This window comes from Colletotrichum abscissum (genome assembly GCF_030869225.1).
Source record: "Colletotrichum abscissum strain IMI 504890 chromosome Unknown Scaffold_23.1, whole genome shotgun sequence".
Taxonomy (NCBI): Eukaryota; Fungi; Ascomycota; class Sordariomycetes; order Glomerellales; family Glomerellaceae; genus Colletotrichum; species Colletotrichum abscissum.
Window position 1 is genome coordinate 110,635 of NW_026850132.1, and position 14,092 is coordinate 124,726.

Below are 14,092 nucleotides of genomic sequence, written 5' to 3' on the forward strand. Positions count from 1 at the left end.
CTGTGAATGGATGGCAAAGAAGTAATTAGTGACGACGCACAAAAACTGTGGCTGGTGACGCTTTTGCGTAGTTTAACTCGTCATATGGCAAAGTGACTCTTCTGCCTGCTTGACAATCGAATAGACGGAATCATCAGGTGAGGTCCAGGTGACTGAGCCCATCTCTTCCCCCGTGTGGCGGTGCCCTCCAATACCTAATCATCAACTTCAACCCTCGGGTCGTGATGCTCACACATACCAAAGAGCAAAAGTGAGAGGGCCAACAACCAAGCCCCCTGCGCCAATGCTAGCCCATTTCCCCCATCCCGCTCCGTTTCCAAGAGAACCACTTCTCCCGGGCGAAGGCGTTGACCTTTGGGGATTGCGAAGACACCTGTGGCGCAGCATATCTCAGGTTCTTGGCATTGTCACTTCCAACTTCATGGCCCCAATTCAGCAACTCACACAGACGTACAAATCCACAAAGGCCGGCCATCAGGTTCATCACCATATAACGAGGAAGAGGTGCCACCAAGAAAAGCAAGGTTCCATCGAAAAAAGAGCCCTACCCTCAGGCGTCTATCCCATCTAGACACATAAGCACGCTAGCGCAGGCAAAACTCCTGGTTCCTCTCAAGTATACAATTTCTCCAAGTGCTGTAACAAGCAAAAACAATAACTACCGGTATCGTGAGTAAGACCTGCCTCATGGCAGGCCTCTCTCGTCCCGTCTCCTCTCTCCAAAGAGGTAGGCCGCCTCCATGCAGTAGGCGCCACCTCCGCTGGCCATCCGCCGCTCGCTGCCGTAGCAGATGACGACCGCATCCAGAATGCCACTGAGAATACCTTCCATGGCGCCCATGACCGAAAATCCAATAAAACTGGCTACTATGCCAACCACGTATGCGTACGCCGAGCCCCGTACTCCCATTCCGTCCGGCAGAGCGATAGAGAGCTGCTTCGCCGTCATTACCCATCCTGCAAAACCGAGCCCCGTTGCCATGATGAACCGTGTCGCATATAGAAGCATCTTTGCGAGCCGATAAGGAAGTAAAGGGGAGTGACTGGATCGCCGTGTGCTGAACACATGCGGCGTCAGGGTTGTCGTAGGGCGTTGTGGGGATAAGAAGTCCATCTGGCTGAGGCCGCGAGCCGCCGTGTGGAGGTTCTGGGAGTGAATCGCTCCGTAGGTTATGGTGAGAGGGTTCGTGAGCGCTGCGATGGGCGTCGGAATCCACATGGCAGCAATGTGCTGCAGGATATTAGCCAACCTGCGTGGCAGTACGAGCAGCGGCGCCCGGATAAGCAGCGCAATCAACGTCGACTCGCAGATGCTGCCAAATATGGTCGTCGTCGCGTGGTTAAGCGCGGCCGTGACAATCTCCGCCGACGTCGGGGCCGGCGCCGCGTTGCGGTGAAAGTACCATTGGGATACTGTCGCTGCTGTAGTCGCCCGTTGCACCGCATTGATGACTCCAATCGTCCACATGTACATCAACACGAACCAGATACCCAGCCACCAGCTGGACACGCTGATGATGAACCTGGCAAGTCTTCTGGAGAAGTATCCTCCCAAGAAAATTCTCGAGAACATCCACATCCAGACCCAGGTCCACGTCACTATGATTGCGAGACAGCTGAAACCCAAGATGAGGAGTGCAGTGTTTGCTGCAAGAATTCTCGTGGAGAACTCCAATATCTCAATCGCCTGACGAATGGCGTTGCGGCCCTGCCAAGCCATGTACACCCAGACACAGGCTGCGATGCCAGGGACAAGCGCAGCCCATCGCATCGCTCGATCTTGGAAGCTGGCCCCATGTGATCTGCCTTCATAGCTAGAAATAAAGGGGTATAGTGTGAATGAAAACATGATGATGGGTACTGCAACGAGAATCACCATTGCCACCGGCCTGGCAAAGGATCGAAGCGCCGCGAGCCACACAAAGGATACCAGGATTGAAATGAGAGTATCCACAGCGAGCATGTGAAAGGATGCTTGTAATGTTGTATAGACGGTGTCACCCCATCCTTTCTTGGGCGTGCCTGTGTGTAGCCAGACAAGCACAAATGTAGACACCAGACCGGCAAGCGCAATAAGGAAGATCCAGGCAAAGAACGGGTCATACTTGAAGAGTTCTCCTTCGATCAGGGGGACAGTGGCAGGCAGGGCCTCATCGTCGGAGCTGGCTCGGCGGGCCTCGTCAAAGTCATCTTCTCGAGTAGCTTCCCTCCTCAGTGGGAACTTGCGGTCTCCGGACTTGGATTGAAACTTCTGGAAGGCGGGTGGGCTCGAGTCCGTGGCCGCCTCGTTCAGCAGCGACGCAGATGGGTCGTCGTCGTCCATGATCTGGGAATCTAGCCCAATGTCGACCATTTTAGGATTCGTATCTGACTCCCGGTCAGAAGTTTCTCGCGGGACATCCTCCGACTCTTCGTCTATGACATCCCTCCCACGATTCCGTCCACTGAAGCTCCTCGTACCGTTCCAACTGCTGCGAATACCTCTCCGCAGCCCGCGATCCTGGTATCTTCGGCCCGGTGTTTCGCTGCTCTGTTCCAACGAGCCGCGGCTAGCGTCTGGTTCCGTCTCGGAGCTCTCTGCCATCTTGCTCGCGGCGGCCACGCGCCGAGACATGTGGAGAGCGGCCATATCCGCAGCCTCGCGATCCCTCTCGTCTTCTTCGTCCTCCTCCATGTACTCATCGAGCGTGCTGTGGAATAGCGGTGCATCCTGGGCGGCGGACATGCGGGAGGCAAAGCCCATTTGACCATAACGCGAACCGCCCGTCTGGTAGGGGTTTCCTCCGTAGCCTCTACCTAGGAAGGAGCGCCCGCCATTTCGAGGAGGGCCCCGCGATGACCAGTCGTTCGGTTGCCGTGGTGGGTTCTCGTTGCCTTGATCTTGGCCCGCAAAGTTGGACAGTCGGGACTGTGATTGCGCCAGAAACCTGGACGCATCTGGGGGCGAGTCAGTTAGTTGACCGCCATCGCTAGGCGTCGCCGAGGATGGTTCAGCAGCGGTGTATGAGACTTACATTCCGAGAACATGGTGCTACCGATAGCGAGGACCTTGTCCCCTCAGAAGAAGTTTGCGTTCTCTTGGGAGGTGGCAGAACAGGAACGCGGGACGTCGGGGCAAATAAGTGTCGGGCTGGCGAAGGTCCTATGAATGATGATGCCGGACAAAGAGCGAACGGCTGGAATGTTTGGGTGCCGGCGGCGGCGGTGGACACTAATGGTATACGCAAACAGAACGTTGGAAAGAGACGGGTCGACGGCAGTTCCTGCGGATGGCCTATTCTTGGACCGGAGAGAATGCCACCTTTGAGATAAGGTAAGGACAATAATTCTGATCAAGCCCGGAGAGCTCGTGAGAAGGGCATCTGCACCTGGTTCTGGGAAGAGATATGAATCAAAGGTCATGCGGTACGGACGAAGAGGTGAAAGGTGCCTAGGCCGGTGAGTGACTGATGGAAGTGGACCGGGCCAGTGAGGGAACTAGGTGGGAAAGTACATGGATGGCCGGGGTTGCCTTCTGGGATGCCCGTGGAAATCCCACCACCCAAGGTACCTACCTTAGGTAACCCAAGGCTTTACCCGCCTGTTGCTGTTAGGCAGCGCGGACGCTGATGCAGCCTAAGCAGTGGCACACAGATGGCACACGACACCTGCGACACCGCCCACACGACAATGACAAGGCACCTTTTACTTGTGAACCCTTCCTGCCGGGTACCTACCTCACTAACAATCCAGCCACTCACAACGTCGATACCTGGGGAGGCAGGCAAAGCAGGGGAACGTGGGAGCCACCCACGGGCTGCGGCCGGCACTCATCGGACTTATCGTGGTGGTCGATAAGGCGGTAAGTTGGCGGATGCATTGCAGCATTGCAGCATTGAGGGCCCGGATTGCCTGAGATGGCATGGCTGCGGGTTGGCGGGCTCCTCCCAGTTCCATGTTCGCCTTGATCTAGGAACTCCGAGAAGCGCATAGGTATCCGTACTCCATACAGCATGAACCCAAGGGAAAACCTACATGAGCTAGAGCACGTCTTTCAACTTGTTGCACCTTGTTTTTTTTTTCTAATGCAGTCATTTGGCATCTGCTTCTGATACCCAGTGGAGCGAGTACTTCAGGCATTGCGGTTCTTCTGCCCGCCGTCTTCCATTCTTTTCCTACCTCATGTGTATTGTGAGATTCCAAAGACTCTTAACTGCTGCTTCCTGCATGGCACTGACATGTCCTGGCGCAAGACCAGCAACTAAGAAGGCACTTGGCCCGAATGAACTCCAGTCCCGAGTCATGCAGTCCTGAGTAAGTCTGTCATTTCCCCAATTATCGTCAACTGACAATCACCACAGCTGGTCGCTGTTATTTGTTGCTGATGCTGCTGCTGCTACCTTACCTAAGGTACCTAGGTATTGGTACTCTACGAGTCTGCGCAAACAAGCGGCTCGCCTTATCGCTAAGCACTTGCGTCACTGATAACACCATGCCAAATCCCTGCCGCCCTTTCCCTGGTCATCAGTCCTGTTTAAACTGGGGCTCTGTCGTCTTCTCAGGTCTAGCCTGTGACAGGGGGAGGGGACGCCATCTTAAACACTGACCAGCGTGATGCAACTCCCCATTTCTTGCAGAGCAGCACACTTCCATCTCCGATTCCACCTCCCAGAGATCCTTTAGAAAGCAGTTCACACAACCTAAACCGAAGGTCATCTTGCACTTGGATAAGAGAGAGGTCGCCATCAAAGTCATCCCCGAGGTCCAAACATCATTTCTCGGGAACCACGCGGACACCGAACATTGAGAACAGACGACATCCCTTCTCTTGCCAACCGTTTCCCAAACATCCCACTCAATTCGCCCGTCTCCCTCAATCGGAGCCGACGCAACCCCCCCTCCCAGTGCCCAGTGTCCACCCCTTGTCAGACGTGAACTTCTGAACACGTGCTCCGATAACCGACAGCTGTGTGAAGCTTTCCAACATCAGACCAACCGACAACCACCAACAACACCACCACTGCATTGCTAAACCACAACCATACACGGTCCCCTTCCATTCCACCTCTTCGAAACCATCCGTCACTAGCAGAAACGGTCTCGCGGGCTAGCCGAGAGAGACAATCGAAAAAAGAAGAAGGCACAGCTATCTATCTGCCTGGAAGCGAAAAACCACAGACCTCTGCATCGAACCTCGCTCACACGCACATACTTCCTCCTCCTCCTCCTCCCGCCTCACTCGAAGCCACAGACCGCAAAGGCCATGTCGTCTCCACCATGGGACTACATCGCTAAACTCGTCTGCATCGGCGACTCGGGCTGCGGCAAATCCTCCCTCACCATCCGCCTCTGCGAAGGCCGCTTCTCCCCGCACCACGACGTGACAATCGGCGTCGAGTTCGGCTCCCGCATCGTCCCCGTCGGCCCCCCCAACACGCTTCCACCCCCTCCCCCGGCCCCGGAACCAAAGACGAACCCGGACGGCAGCGCATCCTCCGCCGGCCTCCCCGAACCCCCGCGTATTTCGGCCACCGCCGCAGACCAAGGGCCCCAGAAGCACATGAAGCTCTCCCTCTGGGACACCGCCGGCCAGGAAACTTACAAATCCGTCACGCGCTCCTACTTCCGCGGCGCCAGCGGCGCCCTCCTCGTCTTCGACCTCAGCCGCAAACAAACCTTCCAGCACGTGACCGACTGGCTCAACGACCTGCGCCAGATCGCCGAGCCCGACATTGTCGTCATCCTCGTCGGCAACAAGGCCGACCTCACCCAGGGCGAGGACGGGGACGGCAACAACAAGCGCGAGGTGACAAAGGACGAGGCCGAGGAGTGGGCCAGGAGGAACGGCGTCTTCGAGTACGTCGAGACGAGCGCAAAGAGCGGCGAGAACGTCGAAAAGGCGTTTATGCGCGTCGCCGAGAGGATATACAATAACATCCAGGCCGGGAAATACGACCTCAATGATCGGAGGTCTGGCGTCAAGGGGCCGAGTGCGGGGGGCAATAAGCAAGTGAGGATAGGGGGCGACGCCAATAAGGGCTCCGCCGGCGGCTGTTGTTAGATGTGCCGCGAGACGAACCACAAACAAAAGCATACACGAGAAGGATAGTGATACCCAGACGACCATTAGCAGCAGCTTTTTTCTTCTTCCTTCTTTCGCATTCAGCAACCTCCTTTGTACTACTACTTTTTTTGTAATTATAATGTATGGTCAATGGGCTGGTCAACTCACGATGAGAGAAGGAAATAGTAGGAACAAGGAACAGATTTCATATTGCATTATGTACGGAAGTTGTTATCCCGTCAGTTTTGGCTTTCCCCAAAGCTGGAAAGGCCCCCATCTTGCCACTGTTTTTATCGCCCATATCCTTACAGAGAGTGAAAGAGTTGGGTAGAAAAGCCGAGTCGTAAAAAACCTCGGCCGTTCAAGCGCATGATTCCCCGTGGAGGAATCGTTCTAATACAATCTTTGGTTTGACTCTTTGTCAGATTTAGTCAGAGATTCTCCAGCTGTCGAACCACTTCAAGTAGCTGTACTGCTTGTTGTTGCCCGTCATGCCGAAGCAAATGGGGCTGAAGAGGATGTAGAGACCAATGATGGTCGCGTACAGGACGCCGTACACTCCATACTGGAAGACCTGGTTCTTGTTGCGGAGGAACCAATCGGCCAAAAAGCCAAAAGTAAGGATAGCGAAGTACAGCGCAGGGTAGTAGTGGTGAACGTAGGTGACACGGGCCATGACGACGAAGGGGAGGTAGTGAAGGAACCAGCCAGCTACGGGGTACAGGCCGGCGTAGTGGATCTGGTCAATCTCCTTCGAGTTCAGGTCGTTGTAGCCGCGTTGCCAGCGGATCAAGTACCAGACAACGACGAGCCCGAAAACACCCAGGCCGGCGGTAGAGCCCCAGTAGACCAGAGGGTTGCCAAGGAGGAAGTACTTGACAATGTTGTCATCCCAGCCACACATGCGCAGACCAACATTGAGAATGGGCCACTGCCACCATTGCGAGGCCAGGTCGTCTTGCTTATCGGGGTCGGGCACAAGGGCGTTGTTGGAGGTCATCATGGCAACGTTGAGGTGGATGAAGTCGTGGAGGAAGGGGGACTTGTAAGAGCCAGGGTCACCAGGCGGAACTATGCCAGTTAGCAAGCTGAACAAGATAGACAGGATTCATAGCTTTGACTCACGCTTCTCGTTCCAGTGTGCCTCGACGTTCCAGTGGGTGTACGAGTCTCTGGGGTTGTTGGTCTTGGTGCAGGTCACCTCAATCTGCTTGAAACCCCACTGAGGCAGGTTAACGTTACCGGCGCGGAGGTAGCAGCCAAGGACCGGGTGTCTCAAGCGGAATGCCGTCGTCAGAGTGCGGATTCTGCTGCGATCACGGGAGGCGACATCACGAACGACCTCGACAGTCCAGTGGTCCTTGTCGTCACCAATAGTCAAGTTGCCGTAGCTGGAAACTTCCTTATCGGACTTGGTCATAGGAGCAGCGATCTCGTGGGAGTGAAGGTTGCGGCCGGTCTGGGCGTGGATGAGACGGATCGTCTCGCCGTCGCCAATGAATCGGGGAGGGGCTTCGGCGTCGTAGTCCGCGTCCGCACGGTTAGGGTAGAAGAACCAGTCGTTGTTGGCATCCTTGTGGTGGTAGCAGGTGACCTGCTGCTGATTAGAGCCCTCGGGGTATGTCTGGACGTGGGAGTGCAAGAGGCCACCACCGTATCCCATGTTCTTGATGGTCGCGCGCGATCCGTAGGCGATTTCCAAGGGGCTGTTCTTGCCGACCTCGGTGCCCTTCAAGTTTGCCTGGAACAAAGAGCTCATTTGCGCATCACCGGGACCAGTGTGGTCCAGAATGGCAAAGTGGAGGGCGAAAGAGAGCATGTAGACCAGGAACGGGACGATAATGAGGCCAACGACGCGGGTGACAACGTGGGCGCCCAGTGTGGTGACGGGCATCTTGGTGTTGCCGAACTTGGTCCAGAGATCCTCAATGGTGTACAGGCCGACGAGGGAGGTGACGAAGAGACCGACGAGCTTGACACTGCATACGCAGCCAATGCTGAGACCAGTCATGAACAGCCAGAAGAACCACTCGGGCTCGAAAGCATCGTTGCGCTGGTTGTGGAACTTGGCCCAGCAGAGAACAGTCGCAACAGTTCCGAAGAGCAGCATCGAGTCGAGAAGGATGAAGCGGCTGATGGTGGTGTACGAGTTCTCGCAAAGGACCATGAGGGTAACAAGCCAGACAGCGGGACGTCTGAGGTTCAGCTCGCGGGCAGTGTAGTAGGCCATGGGGATGCAGAGAATACCGAAGAGGGCGTTGAAAGCTCTCATGAAGGTGTAGTCGACATCCTCGGGGTATTTTTCTCCAGACTTGAACTCGAAAGATCCGTTGTAGCCAGCGAGAACACCGGAGAGGCCAACGAGCATCTTGCCCAAGGGCGGGTGAACGTCGAAGTAGTATTCATGCTTGATGTAATGAGATCCGAACTTTCCAAAGTGGGCCTCGTCCCAGGTAACGATGTCGCTGATGCCAATCCTCCAGAGTCGGGTGAAGATGGCGACGGCCGTGAAGATAATGGGGGCGATGATGGGCTCCCATTGATCGAGGAAAGAGCTCTGCTGAGGAAAAAGATGAACGTCAGTCCCCAAATAGGTGGACCAAAGCTAGTGATGGTGTAGAGAGGGAGGCGCTTACCTTCTTGACAAGCTGCTTCTTGTCGTCGATTTCAGGGGCAGCCGTTATGGGGACGGACTGGCCCTGGGGGACGGCTCGTCGTCTGACGCCATCGCCCACGTCCGCGCCGGACGCGACAATGGGCTTTTCGGTAGCCATGGCTGTTGGTGAGACCAGTCAGCAAACGGAAAGGCGGCGTATGGAATGGGTTGGACGGGAGTAGAGACTGACTCTCGAAATGGGATGACCGAATGCGTTGATGAAGGCAGGCTTCAAGGGGGTGTGCGCAGGAAGAGTGGAAGTCAAGCTCCAGGAACAGGAGCTCTGAGCTCCTGGTTAGTGATCGGACGAGTCAAGACTCAAAAAAAAAAGCCCGAGAGCAAGAAAATGTGGGAGAATTGAAAAAGGTGAAGAGAAGCCGCGCAAAAAGAGAATCAGCGGGTTTCTCTTGAGGCACAGGTGTTCTGCAAACCAAACCAGCTCATGAAAAAGAAGGTGAGGTCAGTCAGCTGGGGGGAAGAAGAGAGAAAGGGAAAGCTGAGAAAAGTCACCCAGAATTACCAGGGAATCATGCAATTAATATGGAGGTGCCCTTTGGCCAGGTGGGAATTTTTTGGTGAGGTTTGAACTAAATCGGGAGGAGCTGGGAGCTGGGATTCTGGGCAGGAGAGAGCACCCTTCGACCCTTTGGAACCCCCTTGCGGCAACACGAAATAAATGCCACCTATGCACCAACAGACACGGTATCCCTCCCTTTCCACTCCGACCACACTTTACGCGAATCTGGTCCCTAGCAAGCTGGGTTCGATGGCCGTGATCTATTGGCTCAGCTGTCCTCAAGCGGCCTTAAGTGGCCTCAAAGCGGATTTCTTACGCCGCATACCTTACTACGTAGGCAGGCCGCGCAGGTCCTCTCGATGGAATGGCCTGAATGGCCCGGGAAGGACCCCAAATAGCCCCTCTGTTACCCCCTGCCCCCACAGGCTACCTTACCTTACAGCTGCCTACCCCTGAGGTCCGACAGATGGGATCCCCACGCGGCTCTCGCTCTCGACGATCAATGTCAATGTCGATGGAACCTGGAATCCCACTCCTTGCATTCACATTACTACGTACGTCTGCCTATATTCGGTTCCGACATCGTGACATTCAAGACTACGGATACATCATACCTTATTTACACCTTACCTTCCACACGGGATATAGAGCAGCATCATCTTCTTCAGCCTGGCATCCAAAGCATCGGGAGCAATACAGCTTGGACGCGCCTGCAGCCACCTTATGAGGCGTTCAGTTTCTTCCACAATTACTATCCTAGCGCCATAGCAAAGACCAGACGACACGACACTTGTCAACTTTTTTTTTCTGTTCCATGGACAAACACATAGGCTACAGCTACGAAAGATGCAAACCGCTCAATGTTCTGTCTTCATGACAGCTGTGGCTCAGCCGTGGTTTCTGACTGCGCTAACCCTTCCGGGCCGCGCAATAAGCCCCCGCTTTCGGAGCTAACCGGAAATGCCAGTGCGCATCCTCCATTCAATCCCATCGGCCCAGAGAAGGAGACCATCGGCCGCCGTGTGGACTCGATCTCGGCGATTCGGGGAAGTCGACGGTGGTGGAGGCCTGCGCCGTGTAGATTGCCCGCAGATGCGGTGCTTCTCCAGCGAGGTAGAGCAGCCTCCGGAGAGCATAGTTGCACGGGACCAAGGAGTACTCTCACCGGCCGCCACAACCGAACGAGAAAGTGCTTGTTACTTCTTCTGTCCTGTATGACGGAGCGCAAAGCCTTTACTGGCATCAGTCACCTGCTTGCCTACATACTTCTCACCCAAAGAAGTAAAGGCTGGGAAGACCTGATTTGTCGCCGGGAGTCCGCCATCGCCGTGTTTCTTCAGAGAAGGGGGAAAAAGAAAAGGGGGTCACTGCTTCTGCCCACACTCTCTCTCTCCCGGTTCACCTCAGACGCTGGACCAGTCACCAATCTAAGTCACCATCGCCTGGGCGCGGCCCATCTGCCCCGCCGAGTCAAGCCTCTCTCTCGCTCTGCAGCATGCTGAAGCCCGCATGCGGAAACGCCAGACAGCTGCATCACATGTCTTTTTTCGTCCCTACTCTCTCGTCCACTCCGTAGTGTTTCCCCCCTCCTTGGCTGGTCCCGGTCTGATCCATAACACATTGTCGGCACAGACAGACAATCATTGCTAACAATCGCCCCATTGCGGTGCAAATGTACATGTCCAAGAGACTCTCTGACACCTGATCTGGACTCAAATCAAGCCTCAGGTTTCTCTTTCCAAAAGAAAACCCCCACTGCGTCCACCATTCTGGATCTGAACCGTCTCCGCCGACGCCGCCGACGAGAAAGAGCGGATTGCATTAGGGGTCTCGCCCGTCTTATGTCATCGCTCCTGCATCCAATCGTCCGGTCCCGTACCACATCTGCCACCACCGACCACCACCACACTACTACAACCACCACCACCACTCCGACCACCATTACCACCGCTACTTCAAATATCCTTCCCGCGGTGCCCCGACCATCCAATCCTCGCCTCCCCTCCTCTCGATCTTGTCGCCCTGGATGTAGCAGACCTCCCCTGCTGCGCGTTACTTTCTACAAATCCGGCTCGGTCCCCCGACTCACATCTCCGCCGAAACCTCCTACCTCTCAATGTCGTCTCTGGTGTCCGACTTCCTCATCAACCCGGTCCTCCGACAAGCTCGACGCTTTTCAGAGATCTCGAGATCAACCTTTGTCTCCGAACGGGACTCTTCGTCCGACCCTGTCGCCGTCCCGAGCGACGTGAATAGTCCCGCAACTCGGCATGCGATTGTTGCGCCACCCGAATCCACTCCGGCACGATCACTCGACATTGCGACACTACCGCCGACAGTCGACGACGAGCACCCTCAGTCTCCGGCTCCCCTAATTCAGAGCCCCCCATCATACACGATGGCCGCCATGCCACCTACAACACGGGAATCTCTACCCGCCGACGATGGCATGGGTGCGATGCGAAAGCGTCTACTCGACATCCAGTCACAAGATATCGCAGCAGACGACAAGGCCCGGCTTATGCATGAGGCTTTGATGGAGGGTTACCGCAAGTCTCGAGACGCCCCCCGCCAAGGTAACGCGCCGGCAGCCAGCGTGATAGCAGCAGGGGAAGCATGGGAACAGTCAGTCCCGATTGCACCTCTCGAGTCGTTAAAGTTTTGGCAACATGCGATAGGGGAGCCGTCCTCGCCAGAAAAGTTTATCCTGACCGCCGACGATGTTCGGCCCACGTACGCGGCCGCAAAGCTTGCTACAAGAGAAGAACCCGAGGGTGCTGTGATTCTTGGCTGCCAACATTACCGCCGCAATGTCAAGCTGCAGTGCTCGACTTGCGCCAAGTGGTATACTTGTCGTTTTTGCCATGACGCAGTCGAGGATCACACTCTTGTCAGGAAGGAAACCAAGAATATGCTCTGCATGCTTTGCGCCACGCCCCAGAAAGCATCAGACGTTTGCGTGAACTGCGGGGAGACTGCAGCCCGTTACTACTGCAACATGTGCAAACTGTGGGATGACCATCCATCCAACCCCATTTACCATTGTAACGACTGCGGTATTTGCCGACGAGGAAGAGGCATCGGGAAGGACTTCTTCCATTGCAAGGTAATTGAATGATCTGAAGCCAAAGTGTTTCTTGGACGGCCGCTAACATGTGGTTTTAGAAATGTTGCGCATGCATCTCGATATCTATTCAACAGTCACACAAATGTATCGAACGCTCAACGGACTGTGACTGTCCTATTTGCGGAGAGTACATGTTTACATCTCCCAAGCCAGTCGTGTTTATGGGGTGTGGTCACAGCATTCACCAGAAGTGCTACGACGAGCACATGCTGAGATCATACAAATGTCCCATTTGCAACAAGAGTTTGCTCAACATGCAGAGCCAATTCCGCCAATTAGAGCTGGCTATACTTGCCCAGCCAATGCCCCCTGAATTTAGGGACACCCGCGCCACAATCTTGTGTAACGACTGTAGCGGCAAGAGTTCCGTCCCTTACCACTGGCTCGGTCTAAAGTGCGCGATTTGCACTTCTTACAACACGGTAGAAATTCAGATCAGCGGCGGAAGAGAAGAGACGCACGCGACACACGCCAATCACGTGCCCGTCACGCCGGCAGCAGTCACGCCGGCTCTTCTATCTCCTGCGCTTCCAACCCCCGTAACGACACAAGCAGCGGCTGCTCCGGCAGGAATGGACATACCGCAGGTCGGCAGGCGACGACATTCGTCTCATGCTGGTCCCGAGGCACGTCATCTAATGTTGGATCGCTTTGCCAGGTCAGCCTCGCCAGCAGTCACACCTGGTATGCCACCACCAAACGCACCAAATGCTGCCATCGAGGAAGAAGAAGACGAATCAGAGAATGACATTCTCAACTTATGGGGACGGGGTCATGGTGACTCGGACAGCGACACCATGTCGACAGACATGGACGAAGAAGACTCGGAGGGAGAGGACGATGACGATGACGATGATGATGACTATGAGAACGAGATCATGCTCATCGGACATCGGTAACCTCGGCTACGATGCAATCATGATTTAAACGATGAGGTGCATCTGCAAGAGACGGATATAAGATTGGCGCACTGGGTTTTTGCGATGGTCGCATGGTTTGGACATATGGGTCGTTAAGGTCATCGTGGGCATATTACTAGCTGGTTGGGTAAGGGTTAGTCGGCGTTTTAGGATAGCAGAGTTTGTCAGCCTCGGATGGCACTGCTGGGTTCTTTCTCATAGCCCTCGGAAACTGGGCCTTATTTACGTTTCCATAATAGACAAAAACTAAGAATGACAAGCAACGCAAAATGCCTGACCTGAAACGCCTATTGTCCATGAATCCTCATCCTTCTTGCCCTTTGTCATAACTTTCATAGCAGACTCTGCAATCTCGAGACAAACGCTTATTGACGTCTCTGCGATGCAATTTGGGCGTCGACCTCCTGAGATTCCTTTCTAAGCTCCTTCACAACGGTCTATTGCGATAGTCTAGTCAGTGTCATGTCTACTTTGGGCTCGATGGATAAAGCATTATTCTTACGGCAAGAGCTTCTGGGTTCACGCCATTCTCGATCATGGAGATGCAGATCGACAGGGTGCGGCGGTCCAGGTGGCAGTTCTTTGTCACATGGTCACGTTAGCATGGAGTGGGATTTTGAGAGGATGGTAGTAGGTGGGCGTCGCAACTGACGAGGATGGTAGAGATCTCATGCAAGATGTCGACAGCCTGTTGGGCCGCGGCCTGCTTCCCGCTTCGGTCGTCGGCGGGCATTTCCGTATGGTGTTTATTGCTGATTGCGAGATTGTATGAGTGAGATGAAGGTTATTGAATGGACGTCGCTTTGTTTGACGGGAGCGGGGCCAATCA

The 14,092-nt window shown here is 54.9% G+C and overlaps 7 protein-coding genes across 7 annotated transcripts; 3 read left to right on the plus strand and 4 right to left on the minus strand.

The window, feature by feature from the left end:
- Window positions 1–685: 685 nt before the first annotated feature.
- On the minus strand, window positions 686–3,027 carry CABS01_09478 (uncharacterized protein; the record flags this gene model as incomplete). The annotated part of the gene is made up of 2 exons (XM_060542835.1): window positions 686–2,937; window positions 3,015–3,027. 2 exons carry the CDS (start codon window positions 3,025–3,027, stop codon window positions 686–688), a joined length of 2,265 nt encoding a protein of 754 aa, XP_060400051.1.
- Window positions 3,028–3,736: 709 nt separating this feature from the next.
- On the minus strand, window positions 3,737–3,994 carry CABS01_09479 (uncharacterized protein; the record flags this gene model as incomplete). Its single annotated transcript, XM_060542836.1, has 1 exon — window positions 3,737–3,994. The coding sequence occupies one exon, from the start codon at window positions 3,992–3,994 to the stop codon at window positions 3,737–3,739; it is 258 nt and encodes an 85-aa protein (XP_060400052.1).
- A 1,248-nt stretch (window positions 3,995–5,242) lies between these two features.
- On the plus strand, window positions 5,243–6,040 carry CABS01_09480 (Ras family protein; the record flags this gene model as incomplete). Its single annotated transcript, XM_060542837.1, has 1 exon — window positions 5,243–6,040. One exon carries the CDS (start codon window positions 5,243–5,245, stop codon window positions 6,038–6,040), a length of 798 nt encoding a protein of 265 aa, XP_060400053.1.
- Window positions 6,041–6,470: 430 nt separating this feature from the next.
- CABS01_09481 (dolichyl-phosphate-mannose-protein mannosyltransferase) lies at window positions 6,471–8,817 on the minus strand (the record flags this gene model as incomplete). The annotated part of the gene is made up of 3 exons (XM_060542838.1): window positions 6,471–7,114; window positions 7,169–8,603; window positions 8,680–8,817. The coding sequence occupies 3 exons, from the start codon at window positions 8,815–8,817 to the stop codon at window positions 6,471–6,473; spliced, it is 2,217 nt and encodes a 738-aa protein (XP_060400054.1).
- Window positions 8,818–10,076: 1,259 nt separating this feature from the next.
- Window positions 10,077–10,718, plus strand: CABS01_09482 (uncharacterized protein; the record flags this gene model as incomplete). Its single annotated transcript, XM_060542839.1, has 1 exon — window positions 10,077–10,718. One exon carries the CDS (start codon window positions 10,077–10,079, stop codon window positions 10,716–10,718), a length of 642 nt encoding a protein of 213 aa, XP_060400055.1.
- Window positions 10,719–11,332: 614 nt separating this feature from the next.
- On the plus strand, window positions 11,333–13,242 carry CABS01_09483 (CHY zinc finger; the record flags this gene model as incomplete). The annotated part of the gene is made up of 2 exons (XM_060542840.1): window positions 11,333–12,322; window positions 12,382–13,242. The coding sequence occupies 2 exons, from the start codon at window positions 11,333–11,335 to the stop codon at window positions 13,240–13,242; spliced, it is 1,851 nt and encodes a 616-aa protein (XP_060400056.1).
- A 386-nt stretch (window positions 13,243–13,628) lies between these two features.
- Window positions 13,629–13,996, minus strand: CABS01_09484 (mitotic-spindle organizing protein 1; the record flags this gene model as incomplete). Its single annotated transcript, XM_060542841.1, has 3 exons — window positions 13,629–13,700; window positions 13,766–13,843; window positions 13,916–13,996. 3 exons carry the CDS (start codon window positions 13,994–13,996, stop codon window positions 13,629–13,631), a joined length of 231 nt encoding a protein of 76 aa, XP_060400057.1.
- Window positions 13,997–14,092: the final 96 nt, after the last annotated feature.